General features: G+C 41.2%; 1 protein-coding gene across 1 annotated transcript in view; it reads right to left on the bottom strand.

Annotated features, from left to right (window-relative positions):
* MED12L (mediator complex subunit 12 like) overlaps positions 1 to 25543 on the bottom strand; it is a 339629-nt gene that overhangs the window by 280897 nt on the left and 33189 nt on the right. The window contains exons 7-12 of the mRNA XM_018565890.1: positions 23589 to 23858; positions 20324 to 20473; positions 17442 to 17541; positions 16789 to 16925; positions 9184 to 9315; positions 266 to 392 (exon numbers count right to left, since the gene is read on the bottom strand). Of these exons, the coding sequence (XP_018421392.1) occupies positions 266 to 392; positions 9184 to 9315; positions 16789 to 16925; positions 17442 to 17541; positions 20324 to 20473; positions 23589 to 23858 (916 nt within the window). The remainder of the gene's footprint in view (positions 1 to 265; positions 393 to 9183; positions 9316 to 16788; positions 16926 to 17441; positions 17542 to 20323; positions 20474 to 23588; positions 23859 to 25543) is intronic.

Here is a 25543-nt window from a genome sequence, read left to right as displayed (position 1 = left end):
GTGACAGATGTGTGTGAATCACAAGGCTGAAAGAGCCGAACTACAAATACTCTGGAAGGAAAATCAATTGATGTATTTCTACAGTGTATCTTAGCTGTTTGCCTAAAGTTCTGCCCTACATGGGCCATCATTGCACAGAAACCTGTAATGTTTCCAATTTCACATTAGTAGTTCATAACTGCTGCTACCCAGGGTGGCTCTTCTCTATCTATATTTAGTAATTGCCAAAGCAAAAAAAAAACAGAACAAAGATCACACAACTTACTGAGAGATGGGGCTTGAGAATCTAAAAATCGAAGCAGAACATTCTGAAAAACAGGTAGGCTGGATCCTGGAAGAGAAGCTGAGGAGATTGATTCCTTCTCATCCAGAACCTCTGACTCACTGCATCTCTGTAAATGTCAGAAAAAGTGACATGCTGTTTAAACCAACAGGAATTGTATACACATACAGAAATTACCTTTACTAAACACACGTATAAAATATGTACACCACTACACAGTACAAAATACAAAAAACTATGGCATAGCCATGGCCCAAGAGGTAGTGCTGATCTTACATGAATAAGAAGAGTTATGTACATGTATTTAAAGCATCTGAGCGGGTCAGCAAAGGAAAAGAAAAACATTTTGATTTGTCACCAAGGATTACTGCATTAAATTATTATTAAAGTTAAAATGGATGCTGCTTCTTGATGTTTAAAAGTTTTAGCTTCCTGCAGGATCAGCAGGTCCCCTGAGCACTGGCTCTGATATTATGTTTTAGGATGGCTCATTTCTCTTGTAGTGTCCTATGAAGCCACCCTTTTGTGTGCTAGTAAGCTGTGTGTATAAACAAAGACACAGGCACAGTGGGGCTTCTACTCCCTGCTCCCCTCTCCCACTTTCTCCAAGCCAGTAGATGGGCAGCTGCTGGAGACTATCCTGTCCCTTGTGATCTTTTACTGGACAGGAAGTTCCGGGAGGCAGAGCTGGGAGAGTTGGAGACATTTGCTTTGAAACATGATGACTGTAAATGCTTGTGAAAAAATTTAAAGAAATACTTTGCTGGGCAATGCACATTTGTTTGATCTGGATTTTAGTATTGTAAAAAAAAAAAGTGTGAGAGTTTAACCAACGTTAAGCATATTGACCTTTAATATACTAAAATAGGACATGATAGTTCTGCTTGGCCTTGGGAGAAAATGTATGGTTTTTATGTTGCTTTCTATAAACTTCCTGGTGATATTTACTGAGAATAGCAGTTGACTATGACAGAAGTAAACTTATCTATAATAAATCATTATCTTGCTTAGCAATTACGCCAAATTCTGGAAATTATGTTTCTGATCAAAATGGTAGAAGATAACTTTGGACCTTTTTAAATGCTCCTTCCTTGTAATATGCTGGCTCCATAAAAGCTTCATTTTCAACTGACTGCATTCAAGTTTGAGCTGCATTAATAGTCCCAATGTTGACTTAGATTACAGATTTAACTAATACTAGGTATGTGAAACAGACAGCCTGTGTTTATGCAGGACTGTATGCATACATTAGATTACAGTACAGAATGTGAGAGTTTATTATCAGTGGATTGTTTATTTATGGCATGATTTCTGCTTAAGGGCCCGTCCACACCAGATGCAGTGCGTTGCAGCCCAACTCTGGCCAGAATGCACACCTCGCACTGCGTGCGGCCCGGTGCGATCAAAATAGCGCTTGCAGCAATTTGATCGCACCGGACCGCAGGCACAATGTGCCTTGCGATCCCATGCGGGCGATCGCATTGCGGCCGGAGGGCGTGGCTACAGTGCCATTCACTTCAATGGCCTGCCACGCCCCCTCCTGCCACACTAAAAAGTGAGCCAGCTGTTCTGGCCAGAATCAGGCCAGAACGCACTGCAACTGGTGTGAACGGGCCCTCAAGGCTAGCAGTTGAAAGTTCGAGTTAGAACCGAACACGGGGGTGTTCGGCTCATCACTAACCATCACCTGATGTCAGACAGTTGGTCTGTCAAATGCCTGACCTCACACATTCCCTTCCTTTGAGTGTGTTATGTGCCAAGTCAAGAAGTAGGGGAGGCAGCAACTGTCTGCCATAAGGTCATGTCTCACCTCCTTACTCAAGTTGATGAGCCTGGCTCAGATAAAGAAAGTAACACTAAAAGGGGCAAATATAAATATTTCATAGCTGAGCCAACTTAATTATAATAACTGAAGGCTGAATATACAGATTCTTGAGTACAGTCAAGTACATGTTTAAACATTTCAGTAACAGTTACATTAACGGATTCTTACAGGGATATTCAAAAAGGGTGAACAGTTTGAAGAAGGCAGAAGTGAACAATCTAGGACAACATAGCTGATTTGGAAACATTCTCCAATTCAGCTCACTTTCCAGTTCAGCTATGTTGTCCTAGATTGTTCACTTCTCCTGCCTCCCCCAAACTATTCACCCTTTTGTGAATAACCCGGTTACGCCTTTAAAGGTCCAAGCATATCACAATATTAGGTTATTTGGGGCTTTTCTTAGCAAAGACCAATTGGAAAATCTCGCCTCTCTGGTTTTACAATGTATGCTTCTTTACCTCTCCACATTAACAGTGCTTACCAGTAACACAAAAAGAGAAACAGCATCAAATAGTTGACTTTTGTTAGTAAATATAGTATATTAATAATGCATCACAATGGAAGTCAAATTAATAGAATCCCAGAGATGAGTCATACTTCTGACAATCCAGAAATACTCACCCATAACACTGGATTATAAATATTTAAAGAGTAGCATACTGTTAAAACAAGAAGGAGATTTAACAATGTTTATGTTACATTTTAGGCAAGTGCATGACAGTGCCTTCAATGTGGTCACAAAGTCAAGTCCCAAAGAGACCTCCCGTCACTTTCAAAATTACACTGAAGCCTTTGACATAATGATGCTTGGGAATAAAGTTACCAAGTTCCTTTTTAAAAATCATACATGGCAACAAACTCCAACTAACAGCACTTCTGAATAACCGATAAAATAAATATCTTCTACACCAAGATATGTTTAACGGCGGTTATGGGAAGTGAGATGGGAGTTGATGAGAACTTTCTTACTTTGTTTATACATCTTTTTTTACATGAAGACAAATTAAAGCAAATCCAAAGTTCCCAAATTCCTAAAAGATTGACTATAAGGATTACTTTTTATCCCGCAGGATAAGTATGGAGAGCTTTATGCTGGGAAAAAGTGTTACATGCTTTATAACAAGATTATACTGTATAATATATACTGTATAATGAATGTAGCTACACATATAAAGGGAACAAGCAGGAAGTTATAGCCTACAATCACCAAAGAACAAGTTTAACCTTAAGTCTCCATCTAAAGGTGCCCATACAACTGCGAATTATCGTACGATAATCGCGGGTGATCCCTGGATCGTACGATAATCGCAAGGTGTATGGAAGGTGTGCGACTGTTTCTACTGTACGGTCGAAAGTCTTTTATCTTCCAAGCACGCTGGAAAACCTGCCGAAAATCGTAAGATTTTCGGCGGTTTAGTGGCGTGCTCGGAAGACAAATGCTGAACGGGCCGGTGTGCGCAATTGCACACTGCCCGCTCAGCATTGCAGTCATCGGAAGCCCTCCACTCAGCGGGCCGGGCTTGCGATGATCGCAAGTACGATCTGCCTGTCCAAGATGGGCAGATCGTACGAGCTTTTAATTACCTTACAACCATCGCACTACAAAAGTCGTGCGATGGTTGTAAGGTGTATGGCCAACTTTAGAGAGACTTCAGAAATTGGAGCATTCGGGTAATCTGGAAAAAAAAATAAAACACTAACAACAAAACTTATAAAACTTGTACAACCAAAAACCAGAAACACTGAAATTCTACCAGTAAAGTATATAGATAATACTGAAGGAACCTTTCAGATGATAAGAAATGTCATAATTATGATTTAAAGTAGTAGTAAACTCTCAAACTTTCTCTTTTTATTAATGAATTAAGATCAAACAAATGGGCATTGCTTAGCAAAGTATCTCCTGACGAGGTCTTGATTAAAGAAACCTGCGTATGGCGGAGTTCTCTCAGACGTGAGAGTGAACAGAGGTGCAGCTTTTTGGAAGTGTTGTGTTTATATCTGCTTGCTCTATCACTGCATACACTTGTGAGTAAGTTATTTTTGATAAAGGTTTTTAAGTGTTTTTATTGGAGTGCACTATGGTGTGTGCTTGTTTTCACTTATCATACCGCATCATGGGGAAAGCCGGCTGAGGAGATTTAACGTCCAAGCGGCTGTGGATTGCTATAGATCAGAAGGATTCAAGCATTATAGTCTATACACAGAGCTTGAAATAGGAGTCATTGTGATAAATGACATCAGGGTGTTACCATCGGACAAGCAATCGTTGTCAACTGCACATTGAGTGGTGTCCCACCCGGCAAAGGGATCAGCAGTAGGAGACCTACTTATTAGGTCGCAGGAGATGGTGAGAGTGTCACTGAAAAGGGTTAACACTGAAGACACTGACTGAGGTGGATGTGTGATGTCTCCTGCAATGTAGTATTCCTTATCTTAATCACTATAATCATTTCAGACACTGGATCTTCATTTATTTCTTTGGACTTTACAATTGGTGAGGGGTATATATTTGTTTAATAAATTGCCCAGCAAAGTAGTTTTATCATTTTTGCCCAAGCACTTACAGTCATCATGTTTCCAATCATCTGCCTCCAACTTTCTCATCTCTGCTTCCCTAAACTTCCTGTCCAGTACAAGATCACAAGCTCAGTCAACAGCAGCTGTCCACCTACTAGCATGGAGAAGGGAGGAGGAAGGAATGAGGAAGGAGGGGTGAGGAAAGAGAACACGGAGGATTGTGGTGAGTCACCTTGCTGTGTCTGTGTGTTCGTGGAATAAATACTATCCTTGTTGCACTCCTTACCGAAAAGTTCCTTGTGGTGGGGGGTACTCTCAGTGACTACTGATGGCGCCGCAAATATCAGTAAATTGTAGAAATGTCGCCAGCACACCAGTCCTTTTAGAATAGCAAAAGCTTCATTTATTGAAGTTCTTTGTCATATGAACAAGTGCTTTTGGGACCATATAGGGTCCATTCATCAGGCTTTAGCATTAACCAATTGCTAAATCCTGATGAAGGGACCCCGTGTGGTCCCAAAAGCGCTTGTTCATATGACAAAGAACTTCAATAAATGAAGCTTTTGCTATCCTAAAAGGACTGGTGTGCTGGTGACATTTCTACAATTTGTGTGTTCGTGGACACATAAAGGTGGTTCCTTAGGACCCTGCAAGGGAGAGGAGCCACCCTAAAGCACGATATCAGAACCAGTGCTCAGGGGACCAGCTGCTGAAAACTAAACCATGTAAACTACAAGAAGCAGCATCCATTTGTAAGTGATTTAATCGGCATCTAAAATATCTTAAAAACCTTTTGACTTTAATATCATTTTAACCCTTTAGGTGTATGAGTATCTAAGGTATGTATCCAAAAAACGTATATTTTTTTAGACGTGGATTCCAATCTCCACCTCCATGAGGTTGACGGATGTGACCAATCACTTTAAATTTAGATTGTGCAAGAGCATGAAAATTTCTAACCACAGAGAATAATAGAATCTTTTTGTTGTGCAATTCTGTCTTGAACTTTCTGTATGGTTTCCCCAACTTATTTGAGGCCACATGGGCATTCAATCATATGATTCTAGTCTCCAAATACCACATAATGTGGTTTGTTGTATTCTAAGGAGAGGGAGGGAGGTCGGCTCTAACTAGCGTATTCCTAAGTGTCTGATTTCTGTGAAAGGCTTGTATTGGGGCACCTGAAATTCAGAATTTTTTGTGGATAAGCCTCTTTCAAAGAATGTCAGTTACAGGATAGAACTGAGATCTCTTGTGAAAAGGCATGATGATTCCAACCTTTATGGAGTATGATCAAACTTTGAACTGTGTTACTTTTCAACTCCTGGTCTAATAAAGATTTCTTGTTTACACACCCTTTTAATAGCTGTGTGACTCACGATTCTTTCCACTCCAGACATTGGCCTAGGGTTGGGTTCACACCAATGCACTGCAGGAACATGCATGCAATGCACGTTTAACATATTGTGGTGCTGCAGTGCCATTCATTCCTAATGGCACCCCAAATTACCTTGCCAAAATATATAAAGTACAGGGCTAATAAAACATAACTGAGAAATACCTGACCAATAAAATGTGTGCTGAAATGTTTACATATAGACACGTGATACCCTAAACATTAGTAAGGATAGTCACACTTATCTCCATATAACTGGGTTAAAAACACCTCCAGGATCATGTTCAACCACACATATGGACAGTCCTATTATCTCACAATGAAGAACACATAATGCGTTACATAGCATAAAACCATAATAAACTAAAATTTAAATTTAAAGCAAGGGGAGAGCTTTTACAAGTTTTTTAATGTTGCCAACCAACTAGCAAACAGCATTTATGTACTTTCACTCCAATTGCCATAGTGAGAACTCTTCTCTATAAAATACTATAAAACCATTGCTATAATCGAATATAAAAAACAGTCCAAATATAGAAACATTATTGTGACCACATTATAATACCATATATAATACAAGATCATTACCATATATGTAATAATTACTAATAAAACGGTTTCACTCAAATTCCCCATTTAAAGCCTTCGGTATTTGCAAAAATAGGGCCATTTACTTTCTTGTTTGGATATTTTGCTTTTGAGGTTCAAACCTTTACAATGTTTGTGGGCTTTTTCAAGTTCCCAAACTGTAATCCAGTGGAATCATTTGTCATGTATTTGCATTTTAGTGCACCACAATGTACAGTAACACACTGCTATGCGTTGTGGTGAAACTGTCTTTCAAAAAAATACATGCACCTTTTTTGGTGAGTTTTAGTGTTCTAGAGAGCGTAATCAAATGAATAGGTTGCTCTAACACAACGCACATTAATGAGAAAATTAATGCACATTAACATAATTTATGTTAACACATTGAAACATAGCCTGAGAACTATGGACCTAAACATAGGGAGGATGGAAACATTTGTATGAGAGTAATTGGTTTACGGTCTGTGGGTTCAACAAACAAGTCAGTTTTGGTGTGGTCCCGGACACCTGCAATGCAGAATCAGTCAAGCTCAGTCAAGCTCATGAAAACATTTAGGGGTCTATTCACTATGCTGCCGAGGGCAGCCGAGTGAATGACCGATCAGAAGTGAAGTGAGCCGAACACTGTTCGGCTATTCACTTCAGGCTGGTACGGCTGATTTCAGCCGTACATCGGCTGAAATCCGGCGTACATTTCTGAACCGAAGGGGTCCTGGGGCCGAAGCTAGCCGAAGGATCGGCCGAAGCTACGGCCAGATCCCTCGGCAGCTTCGTGAATAGACCCCTTAGATGAACATCCCTTATGAATTGAAAGAAGCATGGCTTTTAGACACAATTGTTCAAGTGTTCAGGGCCACACTAAAAACTGACTTATTTGTTAAACCCATGGACCGTAAGCAATTATACTCCAAAAATAATGCCTTTTATTTGCCAATACGATGTTGTTCCAAATCAGCCAATGTGATTTGTCTGGATTTGTTTTCTCATTTTGTCTCTCATAGTTGAGGTCTACCTATTATGCCAATTACAGGCCTCTCTCATCTTTTTAAGTGGGAGAACTTGCACAATTGGTGGCTGACTAAATACTTTTTTGCCCCACTGTATATGGGAGTTTGCATAGGATCAGATGTAGAGGTCTGGGAGTTTGCAAAAAGAAATAGAGGTACAGGTATTGCAGTTTGCAGATGATTGGTAGAGGTAGAGGTATTGGGGTTTACATAGGATCAGAGGTAGAGGTAAGAGAGTTTGCAGGAAGTAGCAAAGCTAGATGTATGAGAGTTTAAAGTGACATTAAACCCTCAGATTTTTTAACATTAAACAATACTGTAATGTGTGCCTTACTGTAATCCATGGTTGTTTCCCTTCTCTTTGCTGCTCTTCCTTTTTAAATCCGTATCTCTTCTCATGCTGGGCAGAACTTCTGTTTTGCAGCAGACTGCCTTGTCTCTGGAATGGATACATGGTGTCTGTGTGCAGGTTCACAACCTGAGCCAGCACTACAGGAAGAGGCAGTCAGCTGCAAAGGGAAGTTCTCCCCCAGCATGAGAAGAGATAAGGATTTAAAAGGAAGAGCAGCAAAGAGAAGGGAAACAACTATGGATTACAGTAAGGCACACATTACAGTATTGTTTTATGTTAAAAGAAACTGAGGGTTTAATGTCACTTTAACCTCTTGCCGTCCGCCCGTAGTAAAAAAACGGACGGACGGCACTGCTACATCTGCGGGTTGACGGCAATTATTTTCTGCTCGCAGCGGTTGAATAAATGTCAGTCAAAGTACCGCAGCGCTGAATACTGAAAAATGGCCTGGATGGGAAGGGGGTTTAACACCGCGGATGTCAACTGGTTAAGGAAGAACAGATTTAAAAGTATGTACATTTGAAGTGGAGGCAGAGGTAAGTGGAGGTTTGGAAGTTTAAGGAGCAGAGGTAGAGAATCAATGTATAATGGTGTGTACACATTCCTACAGCAATCTTTACACCGTTTTAACTTTTACATTATGCATACTCTTCATAGAATTCCCTGTCCTGCTGTGCTGTATGGAGAAAGTTGGTTTAGAAGACAGCTGTGATTATACTGACTGTTGGGTGTAGCCCTGTTTTGAAAAGGATGAAAATATATTCCCTGTAGTAGGCAGGTAAAGATATTTCTTGATATAGACTGGCAAACATGATCTGATTATGTGTAATCAGTTAAAGTTTAAATCTATGATTGGATGAAACATCTAGAATAAAACTGGCCATAGAGAGTCAGATATTGTTCTTTCCTGAGTGACATTGGCACACACTTTGTACTTTCCATCCTTCCCTTTACTTAGAAAGAAGGATAATGCCATTTTCATGTGAAGATTTTCCAACAGAAAATCTACATGTCCAGAGGCACTCATTATCACACATTAAGGAGTTAACACACTGAATCACATGTGGCAATTAGGACATGCATATCCACTTTAAAAATGGGCCTTCGGAAAACATTGTTTATGGAGGGGCAAAGGATTACATGGATGCTGGCCCATTTAGAAGGATAGTGTAAAAAATAAATGACTGAACAGCTGACTAAGTTTAAACATACCTCTGCCTCTATTTCCAGCTGTCTCTTCTCCAGTAGTTTGGCCACCACCATGGCTCGATGTTTTCCAGAACGCTTGCTGCTAACAGCCCATTCACAGAGTAATGTGACCACAGCTTCATCACTGGGAGGCACCTGTACCAATACAAAACAATGCTGAAGTTGTAAGAAATCATCACTCTATCCATTTTCATTTAACCATTTTACAAAGAACATAGCAACATCAGAATATAATAACAATGCAGGTCAAGGAAGGGGTTATCATAATCTTCAGAGTAATGATAGTTGTAAGGGTAGAGCAGTTGGTTCCTTGTTCATATTAGAGATCATCTGGTGAATTTCTTTAAATACAGTAATAATAAAATATCATCTCTGTTATAGAGATCTTTTGAAGCTAAACTTATTATTACTGATAGCAGAAGTAGATATATGGGAGTTTAAAGAGGAGCAGATGTAGCGTTATGAACAGTACCAATTTCATTTAGAAAAGAGTATACCCCAAAGGCTTGTGCTCTGCAAAATTGAAATGTATTAAGGAGATCAAGGAGAGTGCTCAACTTTGTTGTGTTTATTATCAAAAACACAGCAATTTCATTTTTATGTTGAACAATCAAAAGTCACAAAACCAAATACAATATTTTTAGAGATGCTAGTGTGCGTTGTTGGTTGCCATGTGACATAGCAATGAATCCAATCTAGAGGAATTAACCAAACAGGCTGGAATGTTGCTTCCCATATATCTCTACTCTTGAACACTGGCATACAATATGTAGAGTTCCTCTGACATTTACTATATAATGAATGTGCATGTTGGATGGAAAAAAAAAAAAACCCCAGTCATTTAAGGGCTTGATCTAGGGCCAGCCTTAAGCGCTCCCTTAATAACAAACATGAATCTCGTTCACTTTTCTTGTAACTATTTAATACTGAATTTGATGAAGTTTGGATTTGTAAAGCAAACCTGTCATAACAGAAATATGATGGATGATATTGCTGACCTCCTTTTGAAAATGCTAATACATTAGCTGTTATTCCATCACTGAACCATCACTGACCCGGGACAAATCTGCAGTTTTAAAGTCTTGAAGCAATAGGCTCAGTAGAGGAAGCAGGAAACTGCTTCTATGTTTCTTTCATGACAGGTTTATTTTAAAGCTGCTTTAAGTCCCTGAAACTTGGTTATTTCTGTCAAAACTTCCTATGTTTCATTAGGCGAAGCGGCACTCACAAAGCAAAATGTGAGCTGCTAGTTTACAGCTAACAGAAAACATTCAGTAAATACTGTCATATGCAAACCACAATGCATGTCGGAGAAATATGTTGCGCAATGGTGTTGTTTTCCTACGAGTTCCAGACCTCAGTGTTTTCTCTAAACTATACATTAAAAATAGATAAAGGAAATTCCCTGCATGTAACATTGTACGCCCCAGTATCGTACAGAACAGTTTACACTGTGTTGACTAAATATACAAGCTGAATTCTCCACAATGAATACGCTTCGGCTCGACTGAGCCAAAATGACAGCCGAAGCGGGGAGAACGTCTCGCAACTGCAGAGCTTGGTCGGTTGACCAAAGTGCAGCCGTAGGCAGCTGATGTATGGCTGATTTTAGCCGATGTACAGCTAAAATCAGCTGTACTGAGCCGTAGTGAATAGCCAAACGTCGTTCTGCTCACTTCACTGTGGCTCGGTTATTCACTCGGCTGCCTCCGGCAGCTGAGTGAATAACCCAGTAAATATTTGAATGACATTGCATTTATTTACGTCAGCATTTCATGTTTGTGCAGTAAACGCAAATGTCATCCAGATCTTCCAACATCAATGTTGTGACCTGGGTATTGATAGCATCCCACTGGCGTAATCATATACAGTATGTGGCAGCATAGAGGTCTTAAAGCTGGGCTGCCTCATATACAGTATGTCTGAATGGGGCTCCGCTGTTCTGTGCTGAAAGCGCGCTCAGTGCCTGCTCCCAGCACACTGACTGAGCAGCCACAGATAGCTCATGGTCACCATAAATGATCGGGACCGGCTTCCGATAATGTGACCGCTGTGACAGCCAAACACAGCTGTCACATGATCAGGACCACCTTTATATATAACCTAATCCCGACACCCCATGCAGCTGCACAGCAGCAGACCATTTCTAATAGAGATGTACTACTTGCTGCAATCAGCCAGTAAAAAATCACTATAGCAGTGATCTGTTACTTCAGGGAGGTATTGGATAGAGCTAGAACAGCTCTGCCTGAGCCTCTAATGCCAGCTGCCAAAGCTCCCAAGGCAATATCCCCCCAGTACAGATCTCCCCCAACAGCACTAAATCCCCCCATAACAGTCAGCCTCCTTAGTACAGATCCCATCCCAGTACAGACCCCCCCTAAAAGCCCAGCCCCTCATTACAGACCACAAGTATAAATCCCACCTTCCAGCCAACTTTCTTAGTACAGAATACACAGAAATATAAAACCTTTGGCAGGAAAGGCAGCACTCTTAGCTTTAAGAGGCCCAGCCGACCCAGCCAGCTTTAAGAGACCTAGCCGACATACCGGGTTTAGGGTTTATACAGTACATATATTATATAAAGGATTTATACATCATTAACAATCCCTATAAGAACCACTTACTATAAAAGGCTTATCTTTGACGGTTAGCACATCACTGCATTAAAAATGAAAACTACCTTTAAAAGATTATTATATCTGATATGATTGTTTATTTATTGTATCTGTTGTATACAACTGGATAAACCAGTGCATTGTTATCCATGACTATATTACTACATGAATCTATGTTCCTCTACGCTGAATAAAAACACATTCAGGAAAACAATGATTGTATGAAATGATATGTGCCCAAATACAGAAACAAAAAACATCTCTCTAATGTTTTTCACAGTTTATGGACTTTTCCAATAATTGTTTTTGTCACTTTGCTGCTTTTCTGACTCTTAGATGTTTATACATACACACAGCAGAAGTATATGGAGGACCTAATGGACAATTTCTAACTTATATTATGAATTTGACCACTTCCCCTAAAACGTATTCTGAGAAAGAAAAAAAAAAGTTTGGGGATGGTAAAGAAGCGCCTGCAGAAACTTCGCCTGGACAGAAATATGTAGATCTTAAATGACATGACTCACAGTTAGGGTTGCCACCTTTTCTTCAAGCAAAACCCGAACACTCTAGTAGCCCCTATCTTAATTTTGGATGCTCCTGTCTGCCTGACATCTTGTGTCCGGGTTTCTGCTGCCATGAAACCCGGACAGAGCATTCAAAACCCGAACTGTCCGGGTGAATCCTGGAAAGGTGGCAACCCTACTCACAGTACAGTGCAATTTTGGCATTTAAAGCACAACTGTATCCATTAGATTAACTAATATAGGCTAACTCTGCCAAGCATGTGCACAAGGAAAGTAACTGGCGTATTAAAGTGACACTAAACTCAGGACTTACATCTTAAAAAGGATTTAAGTACCTGAAGGCCTGGTTCACACTGCTCAAAAAATATGCCCCTCCCCCCACCCCAAAAAAAATCCTATTAATTTCTATGAGCAAAACGCCTGTCCCCGGAAAAAAATTACAGTTCGTTTTGGCCCCATGGACTCAATAGAAAATGGTTTAGAATGCACGTTTGCTGTGTTTTTGCGCATGTTTGTGCGCATTGTGCGTCTGCCCATTAACATCAATGAGCTAGAATATGCTCACAAAAATGCGCAACTTGATTTATGCATAAACCAAGCGTAAAAACTGTGAACCCAGCCTAACTATTAACAAAAATGTATCTTATTTGTGTAACACTCAGCTGTAGATCCTCAAATAATTTGTGCTGACACTGTCCTTCCTTCTGGAGGGTGGCTACTTTTGTTCCCCATGGTGCCTGTGTGTTGTAAAGTAGCCACAGCTCAAAGCTCACTCTTTTGTTAGACTATAACTTCAATACAAATTGGCTAACTAAACATGAGATTGTAGTCCATCACTGGAGGGAGCTTGGATAGGTGGCTACTTTACAACGCACACAGGGACCATGGGGAACAAAAGAAGCCACCCTCCAGAAGGAAGGACAATGCCGCACCAATTCAGAGATGATTTGAGGATCTACAGCCGAGTGATACACAAATAAGATACATTTTTGTTAATAGTTAGGGTACTTGAATGCATTTTTAAGATTTAGATCTTGAGTTTAATGTCACTTTAAGGGTAATACATGTCCTCCTCAATAAACAGTAGTTATCTTGTGGGTTACTTCAATCCACGCAGCAACACGTCTAAACACGTGTCTTTGTAAAGTAGTATTTCAATAACAAGAATGTGAGAGGGCCCTTTCCATTCTAAAGAACAGATTAAACAAATAAACGTAGCATTGTTAAAAGGGAAATCAGTGTACTGAAGTCTATTTATAGTAATAACCAAAGGCAACGCAAGGGAAAATGTTAAAATCCCACAGCTTTTGCAAATAGAAGACAGCTGACAGCTGTGTTCACCATAAATTGTACACTATTCCAGTAACAGACCAGAAAAGCCTGATTATCTCATACTGCTCTATGCCTTTCTCTTTGCAGTAATTATGGTGCACCTTTGATATTATGTCTGTGGGAGTCTCAGAAGTGAAGGGCTCTCAGAAGTGGTATATTTAATGATGTAAGGATAACAGGTTATAATCATGCAAATTTTCACCCACCACAGCCAACAAGCAGGCTAGGTCACAGATGACCCCACAGAGGGAAACATGCTTCAATATACAGAAAGGAGTCAACATATAAGAAGTTGATCAGCTGCACTAGTCAAGTGAATTTTCATATAATAAGTACCACAAATGATGCTGCTCGAGGTGGACTCCTGGCAATCCACTATCCAGACTAAAGAGTCCATCTGCTACCCCAGAAAACACTAACCACAATAAAAGAAAACTGGATCCTCTTTTCTTTTTTTTAATAAACTTTATTGGCTTGTATGTTACTTTGGCATCATGTCTCATCACCCAACCCTAGCCTCTCCTCCACTAACCTTGTAAGAGGCTTAAAGTGACATTAAACCCTCAGTTTTTTTAACATAAAACAATACTGTAATGTGTACCTTACTGTAATCCATGGTTGTTTCCCTTCTCTTTGCTGCTCTTCCTTTTACATCTGTATCTCTTCTCATGCTGGACAGAACTTCTGTTTTGCAGCAGACTGCCTTGTCTCTGAAATGGATACATGATGTCTGTGTGAAGGTTCACAACCTGAGCCAGCACTACAGGAAGAGGCACTCAGCTGCAAAGGGAAGTTCTCCCCAAGCATGAGAAGAGATACAGATTTAAAGGGAAGAGCAGCAAAGATAAGGGAAACGAGCATGGATTACAGTAAGGCACACATTACAGTATTGTTTTATGTTAAAAAATCTGAGGGTTTAATGTCACTTTAATCATATGGTATGAAACATATTAGAGTAGGAAAGGCATGAAGTGTGATAGCAAATGTAACATACAGCCCAAAAAAATGTATTCAAGAAAAAAAGAGGATACAACGCATGTGCGGCTGTCTTCCACTGTTGAATTTGCTGAATTTTGTAGCTTGATTGAGCTCAGCTAGTTCACAGAGATTTTAAATGAAGATTCGTGAAGGATGTAATTAAGATTTTGTCTTTTGATGTTTCCTGACTGTATCTGATTTTTTTTACCTTCAAGTGAATATTCCTAAAACATGTTTTATGTGACGCTTAAAATAAAGTTGCTGCATGGTATAATGATGTGCCCTCTTTTTCTTCATAACTGTATTAAATATACCCAAGAAATTGGTAGTAGTGAGCAGGACCCATTCAGTCAGGAGTTTTGTAACCCTCTTGGAGCCAAATATTTCACAGGAAACAGTTAGTGGAAGTGCCATGATAATATACAGCAGTACCTACATATTATGTACACCAATAAAGTGAAAGATCTATCATAATGCAACAGTGTTACAAAGTTTTATTGTATTATAGAAAAAAACTGACTGTATTATTAGCAAACTTCTTAAAGCCCAACTCAATATTTTTTTAGTTTGCACAGAGTAGGCTTTTTGACTGTAGTCTATGACCTCACTGGGGAGATGGGAAAGCTCTGCAATGTTGACATAGACTGTATAGTCATGTTACTCTCTATAGTTTTCTGTATATGCTTAACCAAAATGTACATACGTATATGTAAAGCAGCCCTCAGAACCAACCTTTACCTAACTAAGTAATTTATTTAAAAAGCCTCACCTTGGGCACCATGGTTAAAACAGTTAAAGCCCCCATTGGCTCAATGCTACCTCCCGTCAAATATGCTTTTTTTCTACATCTCACAAATCTTTTTGTTTGAATCTAGAATTAGTACAGCTCCCATTGTACTAAAGGACCAATCATTGATGCAGGCGCTACAGGTCTCATATACTCCAGCACAGAGGCCGTATACTCTCTCTTCTCCTGGCCATTTATAAAATGAAGCCTGAGGCTGTGTGTTTTGTGAATGGCAAGGAGAAGAGGGAGGCAGAGACATTGCCACAGTACTGGGGTCTGTATGACCTTCAGTACTTACATCCAAGTGACACAGAAGTACAGCTGTGCTAATCATAGAATGTAAACATAATGATTTGTGGTATGTAGTAGAAAGAATACATGATGTAGAGGATGGCAAGGCTGGGTCTTTGAAGGCCGATATATCTCACCACTGTTTGGGTTTGGTCCTTTTAAGGGTCAATAGAGGGCTAATCTTCCTGCCACAGGAAGTAGTTTAAAAGTCAGCAACTCCAGAGGACTGTGGGTGTTATGAAGAGAAAGATGTCAGCTGTGGATAATGTGTGAGAGATCTGTGATGTTGCTAAAACTAATGGATTCATATTCCTGGAAAGGGATTTCACCAGGTTTGGGACTCTGTATAACAAGTCGGTGAGATAGATTTTTATTTCATTGATGTGCCGAAGATACGGACTTTGTTTTAAATTTTGGCTGAAGTTAAGGCTTCCATTTGTGTTTTTCACCTTTGATTGCCTTGAAAAGGAAAAAAATAAATTCTTGATAATGAAAAGACCCTGTGTGGGAGCTCTGTGAGCTCCCCAACTTTACAATGATGAGAGGTGGTTTTTACGGTAACGGGGTCTTCAACTGCTTTAACCATGGTAAACTTTTTGTGCCTGGATTGGGCTTTCAAATAAAGGAATTCATGGGTCTTCGCCGTAATAGAGTAGGCCTAGAAAGATGGGACCATTGAGGTTTAACTAAACATGTTATATAAAAAAGAACTCTACCGATACGCAGCACCTGTAAAAAAAAATCACAGCTAATCCTCTGTCTATTCATTTGCCTATACTCAGTGTAATCCAAAGTATTTATTTCCAAGCATGAATGGCATTTCTACTGATCAGGAGCAATGGCCTAGAGGTGAAAGTACTAAGAATATGCTGGAAGTAACGGTGAGTAACTACACATATTATTCACTTACCATCCTCTCCCCACATGCTTCACCCACTACATTTTCCATTTGAGGCAGAGTAATTATTTAATTGTATATAAGGTTTGAGGGACATGATGTTCCACACCAGTAAGAGAGAGGACAATTGAGTTACATTCATTTGTTGTACACATTTATAACCGATTATGAAATTACCTCCTGGCTGTCCTTATTTTGGTTTGTACAAAATATCTTATGATACAAGGTTTCCAAAGAGTTGCTGGAATCCAGTCTGTCAAAACAATGCCGATCCAAAACTTCTAATGTGTGCAAAACTCTGCTAATAGTGACACCTATAACCAAAATACAGAGAGTACACGTCATCAGGAAAACTGAGGTATTAAGCCCACATTATGTAAAGATTTCAAAACTAAGCTTTACTTTGTAAATTCTGTGTAGAGTACTACAAGGAGTAGAGAGGTGGTAAAGGTCAGTGGAGACGCTTACATAGCAAGGATACAAGTTCAATCATTCCGAGAATTTGTAAGGGAGTCAAAGCACGAATATGGTTTTAGGGTCTTTTTTTCCTGCATTGTATACACTGTCAAATGTATTGAACAGCGTTCCCTCTGAACATGGGATCAACACAAAAACATTTACTGTCTGCTATAAAATGTTTAATTAGAAGGGAAGCCATTACATATTTGACAAAAAGTTGCGCAAGTAGATAAGAACCGCACACCAGTGTTCTCAGCTACAGTGCTAAATATTAAGGGGCCCTGTTCTTCTCATTTCATATCACATGGCAGCTTATATAGAGCACACAAAAACAAGAGGAAGTGACACACTTGTGATGCAGTATATTTCACCTGCAGCTGACTCTTGGCACTTATCAAATGACCACCGGACTTCTACGGCTCGACCCCGTTGTTTGATTTGCTGTTCCACATCATAGATTTTGGCCCGCACCTAAATGAACAACACAAACACAAACAGCAATGCTTTCATTAATTTTGTTGTAGGCCAACCGGAAAAAAAACAGGACCCACAGGAGTCACTGTGTACTCTAGCTCACAATTCTGTAACATGACATACAAAACAACTAAAATGTATGCCCAGCCAAAACCTCTTGCTTAACTTTGGATACAGAAAAGAAGATTTAGAATCCCTGTCAGATTTCCCCTCACTTTTTGTTCTGCTTTACCAGACAGTATGTCAGGGGAAGGCTAGAATCCCTGTCAGATTTATATTTTTGTCTGTGTCCCTGTTGTACATTTTACATCACATCCTATCTGGTAAAACATTGTCAGCAGAACAGGAAGTGGGGGTAAATCCAGTGACGTGCCGTGACTTCTGTGCTGGGTGAGGCATCCCCCAGCCCGCCGAAGCTCCGCCCCGCCCTGCCAAAGCCCCGCCCATCCTGCCAAAGCTACGCCCCTGTCCAGCTGATCTCCGCCCCCATCCCACCAAAGTCCCGCCCCCAGCTCGGTAACCAAGTTGTGTGGGGAGGAGACAGGGAGGAGCCTCCCTGTCCCTCACTTGCTTGTCACTGGTGAGGCATCAAGATCGATTTCCTCACTGGGTTTTGTTTTTATTGGATAGCTTGGACCAATGGCGCTTTGCTATTGGTCCAAGCCATCCACAGAGCTCACGCCTCTAACACCGAGTAGTAATTAACAGGCAGCGCCCCGTCCATGACAGGTTACACAGTGGGGAGGCTTTCCCTGCTGTGTAACCTGTAACAAGCTGTTCTGAATGGAGAAAAAGCTGTCAGCATCAGACTTGAAGCTGACACCTTTTTCCTCCATAATACTAGATGAGGCTCCGCCTCACCTGCCTCCCCTGGCCGCATGTCCCTGGGTAAATCTCTCTAAAGAACCCAGATAGCAGCAAAAACCCAATATGAGTTCTGATCCTTCCCTACTCTTATCTAAGTTCGAAGTTTTTGGCTTGACATACACTTTAAGAAGTCTTGTCGGAGTGGAGGTGCCATTACAATATACAGCAGTACCTACATTATTATCAAATTATGTCTACCAATAAAGTGAAAGATCTATCATAATGAAACAGTGTTACAAAGTTTTATTTTACTATAGAAAAAAAAAACTAACAGCATTATTATTAAGCTTCTTAGAGCCCAACTCAATATTTTTTTATTTTGAATAGAGTAGGGGTAGTAATAGAACCCCTGTTAGGTCTTTACCATAGTTCTTGTCTGAGTGCCTTGAATTGTAGTCGGAAGTATTGGAACCTTTGTCAGTTGTTTTGTTTCTTTCTTTTTTTTTTGCTGTCGGTGACCTAGTTAGGGAGATTTATCTTCTCGATTTTGAGACTCTCCGCACATGTACCCCTCCTGAGACCTTTCGCACGTCTCCCCCTCCTGAGACCCTCCGCGTGTCTCTCCCTCCTGAGACCCTCTGCCCGAGATATTGGGGCGGCACCCCAGAGCAGAGCAGCAGCACAGAGTAAGTACAGGTATGATGCAGCAAAATTATACCTGAACTCCAGAGCTACTTTAGAAATATTGCCTGCTGTTTCTGTCCTGTGCTTTATTTTGCATTGCTGTATAATATATTACTGGAATTTGTAGTCCTCTATGGCTGATGGTATTCTGTATTGCTGTATAATGTTTTGACGTGATTTTTAGCCGGCTGCCACTCTGCATTGCTATATAATGTAATGTACTGCTGAGATTTGAAGTCCCTCTACAGCTTGGAGTCAGTGGCAGAACTACCAGGGTTGCATCCATTGCAGCTGGGAACGAGCCCTGGTACTCCACCACTGTCTTAAAATCATTAGTCTGTATTGTTTTAGAAAAACTGTCACATGACACACACCAAAAAAAGGTATAAGTAATTGGTATAGGCAAGGGAGGGACCTGCGAGCAGCAGTCTGTTCTTCCCTATGGGAGGACGCGGACATACGCATGCCCAAACAGCACATCCGTGCGGGTCCGGATGGATCCTGTCTGTGTCCGAGTACGGACACCCGGACCTGCATAGATGTGCAGTTCCGGTGTGCGTATGACAGTGTACGGCCGTGTCCTCCCATAGGGAAGAACAGGATACTGCACGCAGAACCTGTTCCTCCCAGGAACGGCGCGATACAAGCATGCACGGACGCGTACGGCCTGACTTAGGCTGGGTTCACACCTAGGCGTATTGAATATGCGCGTTTGTCACGCAGTTCGCGTTTTTACCGCGATTCGCGGTAAAAAACCTGCGCGACAAACGCGCGTTTCCGTGGGCAACTTGGCTGTATTCCAATGGAAACGCGAGACCAAAACGCCCCAAAGAAGTACATGTACTTCTTTGGGCGTAGGCCATTTTGTATCGCGTTCGGACGGGCGGAAATACGGCAAGGTGTGAACCAGACCCATTGAATACAATGGGATTTAGATTTTTGAGCGTTTTGTAGAGCGTTCGTCGAGCGTTGAACGCGCTACAAAACGTTCAGGTGTGAACCAGGCCTTAACGCTGTGTGAATGAGGCCTTAAAGTTCTTACCTAATTTCTTGTTGTATGTTTTTCTTTTTTTCAGAGAGTCAAGTGAGAGACATTCTTTTGGACAAGCTTTCAGACTTTCAGGTTGTGCTCAAAAGGAATGATAATGATTGATCTCTGGTAATATTGCTCTTGTCTTCTCTCCCTCATTTTTAAAATACACATTTAATAAACAAGGAACTATTGAAAAAACCTCCATGTGTCCAAGAATGATTAGTGTCCCATTTCACTTCACACAGCTGAACATACCTGTTGATTAAAAGGTGAGCTGCCACCAGGCATAGGAAGGCTGGATGGGGGAACCTGAAGAAGATCCAGAGGAGAACCTGGATTTGTGTTTTTACTTTCGTTTGTGGAATAGTTCCACACCAAGGCACTTGGACAGCAGAGGGTGATAGTCTGCAGGAATAAAAATCAGCAAAGAGAATACACAGTTATCATTGTCTTCAAAATATTTAGCAATAAATGCAGTTGATACACTTAAAGGATATCTATAGTCAAAAACTAAAAAATAAATAGGTATTTCTATAATTTCCATAGGTTCTATCCCACTCCTAATAACCATATCAATCTAGAGGTTTGTAAACGTACTTATTGAAGATGCCCATATCATGCACTTCCTTATTACAGTCACACAATTTCACTCAGCCCTGTGAATATGCACTTCCTTGTATCACAACTCTAACTATGCCTGCCATCTTAACTACAACTCCTACAATGTAACATCGATATTTGCCAGAAGCAATGCATGATGGGATATGTAGTTTCAAGAAATTGAGATTGCATCACATCAAGCAGCAGGGAAGTGAGATGCAAAGCACACTGGGAATCCAGGAAGTTGTTGAAAGTGATGGGCAGACAGAAGGCAGCACTCACTACATAAAAGGGATTTTTTTCTAGTAAGCTTTGATTGTATTATCAAAAACAACTCTAGTATGTATTCCTGTTACAATGCTGATATTATAACAGGATAGTATATGATGTCTCAGCATACAGCCCAATTCAAGTTCATCATTACAGGCACAGCCAGCAATTAGTAACATTGTAGGTGGAAGGAGGAAGCTGCCATTGTGATTCCGAAGTAAGTGGCTGGGATGAAGGTTAGTGTCTAAAGAGGGCTAGGGTATGTTTGTCTACATAAAAGGTAAACACGGTAAACATGTACTGTAAAATTGGAGACTACTATTGTTGAGCTCTCTCTGAAAAGGCTAGATGGCTGACTGCCTTTGCTTACAATATTTGAAGCCACTGACCTTTGACAAGTATGCAGCCAGTGAAATCAGAATGTGTGATCGACACAATTGTTCCAGATTGGTGACTTGTAAATCGTGGAAATCTGACAGCCTGGAAACTAGCATTTTCAGAAAGAAGCATAGCAAACTACACATTGCCCTCGCTACAGGTTTTGTTTAACAGCTTCAGGGCGACAATAGGCATATAAATTGTGGCAAACTAAATCGGTTTTTCCAAGATCACGGCTGCTGCAGTCAGGGCCGTCTTTAGCGCAGGGCAAAGAGGGCCCTTGCCCCGGACCCAATAAAGGTTGTGGGGCCCGAACATGACCCACCCGCCTGCAGCCACGCTCCACACGCCGCAGCTCCTCCCTGCCTCACGCTTTTAGACCCACCCACCAGCATCCACGCTCCACACGCCGCAGCTCCTCCCTGCCTCACGCTTGCTTGCTTCTACGCTCGACGAACGCTCTACAAAATGCTCAAAAATATCAATCCCATTGTATTCAATGGTCTCGTTCCCACCTTGGCGCATTTACTTGTATGCTGACAGGATGGATCCTGTCTGCATCCATGCCGGAACACAGGCACCTGTACGGACCTGCACTTGAGGTGAGCCCAGGGGGGGCGTACGGCCGTGTAGTCCCATAGAGAAGGACGGGGGCTGCCTACTAATCACACGCAGCACCTGTCCTTCCCGGGACCTGCTTGGTACGGCCCTGCACGCAGCACAGAGATGTACGTGCGGGCCAATTACAGTGTGAATGAGGTAAAATAAAGATTTTACTGCAGTCAGATTATAACGCGTATGATGAGTTTTGGACAGTTGTCACCTGAATAAGTGTCTCCATTAGAAAATGTCTCTTCTATATGTTTTCTGATGACATCTTAAAAATTAGGATTTATTTTCAGTTATGGTGACACAGATATCAATGAACACCTAACAGGGGTTCTAACCCCCATGCTGCTCTGTGCAAAACAAAACAAAAATAATTAGGCTATAGATACAAATCTCCCTAAAACTAAGATTTCAGTATCATGCGTGTGGTAGCAGATTGATCCAACCATTGCCTTCTTATTATTCTCTCAAGAATTTATTTGAGAAGATCATAGGTTCCCACTCTGTTGTGGCCATTGTGAAGTATCACTCCATTTATTATAACACATGATTAGTGCAATTATTTAGTGGCAAGAATGTCACAACCTCATAATGTTCTCAAAGATAGAAACCACAACAGGAAGATTTAGCTACAGAAGTCTAAGACAGTTCAGTAGATCATTTTTGATTCAAAATTAAAGTGACACTAAAATCAGGAGTTAAACCTTAAGAATACATTCAAGTACCTTAACCTATTGACAAAAATGTATCTTATTTGTGTATCACTCAGTTGTAGGTCCTCAAATCATCTCTGAATTCATGCTGACACTTTCCTTCCTTCCAGAGGGTGGCTACTTTTGTTCCCCATTGTCCCTGTGTGTGTTGTAAAGTAGCCACCACTTCAAGCTAGAAGTAGTAAACTAGATGTGAGATTGTAGTCCATCACGGGAGCGAGCTTGGAGCGGTGGCTACTTTATAACACACACAGGGACCATGGGGAACAAAAGTAGCCATATTCCAGAAGGAAGGACAGTGTCAACACCAATTCAGAGATGATTTGTGGATCTACAGGTCTAAGGTCAGGTATTAAGGTCTGGGCGTTTTTTACCCTAATGCATACTCTGCATTAGGGTAAAAACTGCCCAGAAACTTTTTCTCCGCTAGTCCCCCCCCCCCAGTCACCCTCCGTCACCCCCCACCCTTACCTGTCAGCAACGCTCGTCCCTGCCGCCGGTCCCGAAGTGATCCTCTGTTCCCTGTAGTTCCTGGTTGCAGGGGGAGGATACTGATGGCAAAGGAGCCATAGGTTCCTTCTACCATTAAAGTGTTGGTCAGAAAGAAGGGGCGTGGCCTGCCACAGGGCTGTGTGTGTCTATGGACGCACACAGCCACTGTGGGCACGAGCGTGCACGGGTGTTTCCGTTAGCCGATGGAGGCACCTGTGCAGGGGGTGGGGGAAGAGCGCTGCGGGGACTCACGAGAAAACTAGGAATTTTAAACTTTTAAAGAAAAAGAACAACATCTTTAGGCAAAGGTGGGTGTCCTAATAGTAACTATTTAAAAAAGAAGGTTTAATATTGCTTTAAGGTACTTGAATTCCTTTTTTAAGATTTAACTCCTGAGTGTTACTTTAACATAACACTTCTGGGTGGATGTAACCAATGCTCTTGTGAAAGCTTCATACCTGTAACATGCAGCTAAGCCCATATACCAATGGACGGTGTTGCGGACATAACTGGAAATCAACACAAGGCAAATGAACGGAGGGCACCACGGTTCCTGAAGAACTGGCATTTGGAGCTGCTATGGGAGGATTGCCTGGTGCCATCATTATAATCGGTGTGTGTACAGCAAGCTGGCTGGCACAATCGCTCAGCAAAGCCGAAAGACGTCTGGAGCAGAAGTAGGCAAGGCGTCGGGACAGATACGCTGATTGTACAAATTCCTCAGAATGCTGGAAAAGAAAAGCCAGAGAATATTTACCTCTAACAGTGCTTGGTCTTTACTAAATGACAGAATCCTTTTAGATTTATGATGCAGAGTTTTCAAACCTCAGAAAATAAGTTGTAAATCTGCAAAACATTGGCACAAAAATGTGTGTATTTACTTTTTTGGCCAACAAGGTTGCTTGTGTCAATATTTTTTGACCAGCTTGTTGCTAATGTAGGGAAGTCCTGAAACCTCAATTTTTATTACACAATGTGGACACAATGCAGGAAACATCTGTAATGAAATATTTGAGAAAGAAAATTCAACTGTGAGCAACTGAATGCTGGAGGGTAGCAAGCTATATGGTGTGATGCTTGCAAGGGATGCATCCAATTTGAGTATCACTTGTTCATACCTCTCAACTGTGCCTCATTTCTTACCAAGTTCAATAATCAAAAGAAACCCATCGCACACCTGACCGGATAATACCCTCAAGTATCGGGTGGGTGCCAAGCGACCACGGATGCCGCCGCAAATCAGTAAAAATAAGAAAAAGTCACTGGCACTCTAGCTCAAGTTCAGTCAATATTTTATTGACCTCTGTGGTGTCACAACATGGCAATAACATGACCAAAACAAGCCCTTAATCCTTGCAGTGTGCGGGTAGCCTCATTGCAAGGGTTAGTTTTTTTACATCCCCGGCTCTGTTCTTTAATGGTCCATATAACTGGGGGTGTGGCAGGGGCGTGTTCATTGCCTAAATAAATCGCACTGGAAGGTGTCCCTCTTTTTCATTTTAGAAAGTTTGGGGGTACACTTGTGATAACTGAAAGAGGTCTTATAGGGATCCCCTAGTGAGTGGTACAAAGCACATTCAATCCCTGAAATGCTCATTAACATGCACAGAGATTTTCCGACTTGCTGAATAATCTTTAGGTGAACAAGTGTTTATGGGTTTCTTTCTATGTAGGTAAAGAAACAGGTATTGCCTACTATATGTATAGTAACATCTTTTGGCCACATGCAAAAGAACACCATGGTGACTCACAGCTGCCCTGCAAATGTGTTTGAGGATGGCACAGATATATTCCTTTCCTGCACCTAACTTGTGGTGAGACATGCTGAACCCAACTGTATTACTAATAAACAAAAAAAATCCTAAACTGTGTGGGGTTTTTTATGCTGCAACTACTACCTCTGTACTTCAAACAAAAATAAGTCAATATCATTTGAGAGGACACAGATGTCTCACCCCATCTGAACTACTAAACAAGGTTTACAGCCAGAGAGATTGTTTGGAAATAAATCAGGCAATTACTGTTTTTACCGAATATTTAAAGGTCAAAGGTAACAAGAAAACAAATTGGATAAAATGATGGAGCCCCAGAACCTCTGTACATGCTTTCATGAAGACAGATAGGAGTTCCGGAGAATGTGAGAAGCTCTGGAGAAGTCCTGGAGGTGACGAGGGAGCTAGAGAGCAGGAGGTCTAGGGAGGAACAGAGAGGATGGCTCGAGTGATATTTTAAGGGCCCAGTCACACCATATCCGGTGCGATTTGAGCCCAGAATGCACTGGATCGCATAGATCATGCTGGGCCGCGTTCTGGAGCGGGAGGGGGTGTCTCAGTGCCATTCATGTCAATGGCATCGCAGACACGCTCCCCGCCCAAAGTGCTATCACCCACCATGGAACGCGAGGTACCGAAAT

This window comes from Nanorana parkeri, unplaced genomic scaffold, assembly GCF_000935625.1.
Source record: "Nanorana parkeri isolate BGI_ZX_2015 unplaced genomic scaffold, ASM93562v1 scaffold898, whole genome shotgun sequence".
Lineage (NCBI taxonomy): Eukaryota > Metazoa > Chordata > Amphibia > Anura > Dicroglossidae > Nanorana > Nanorana parkeri.
This window is presented reverse-complemented; position numbering and strand designations above follow the sequence as displayed.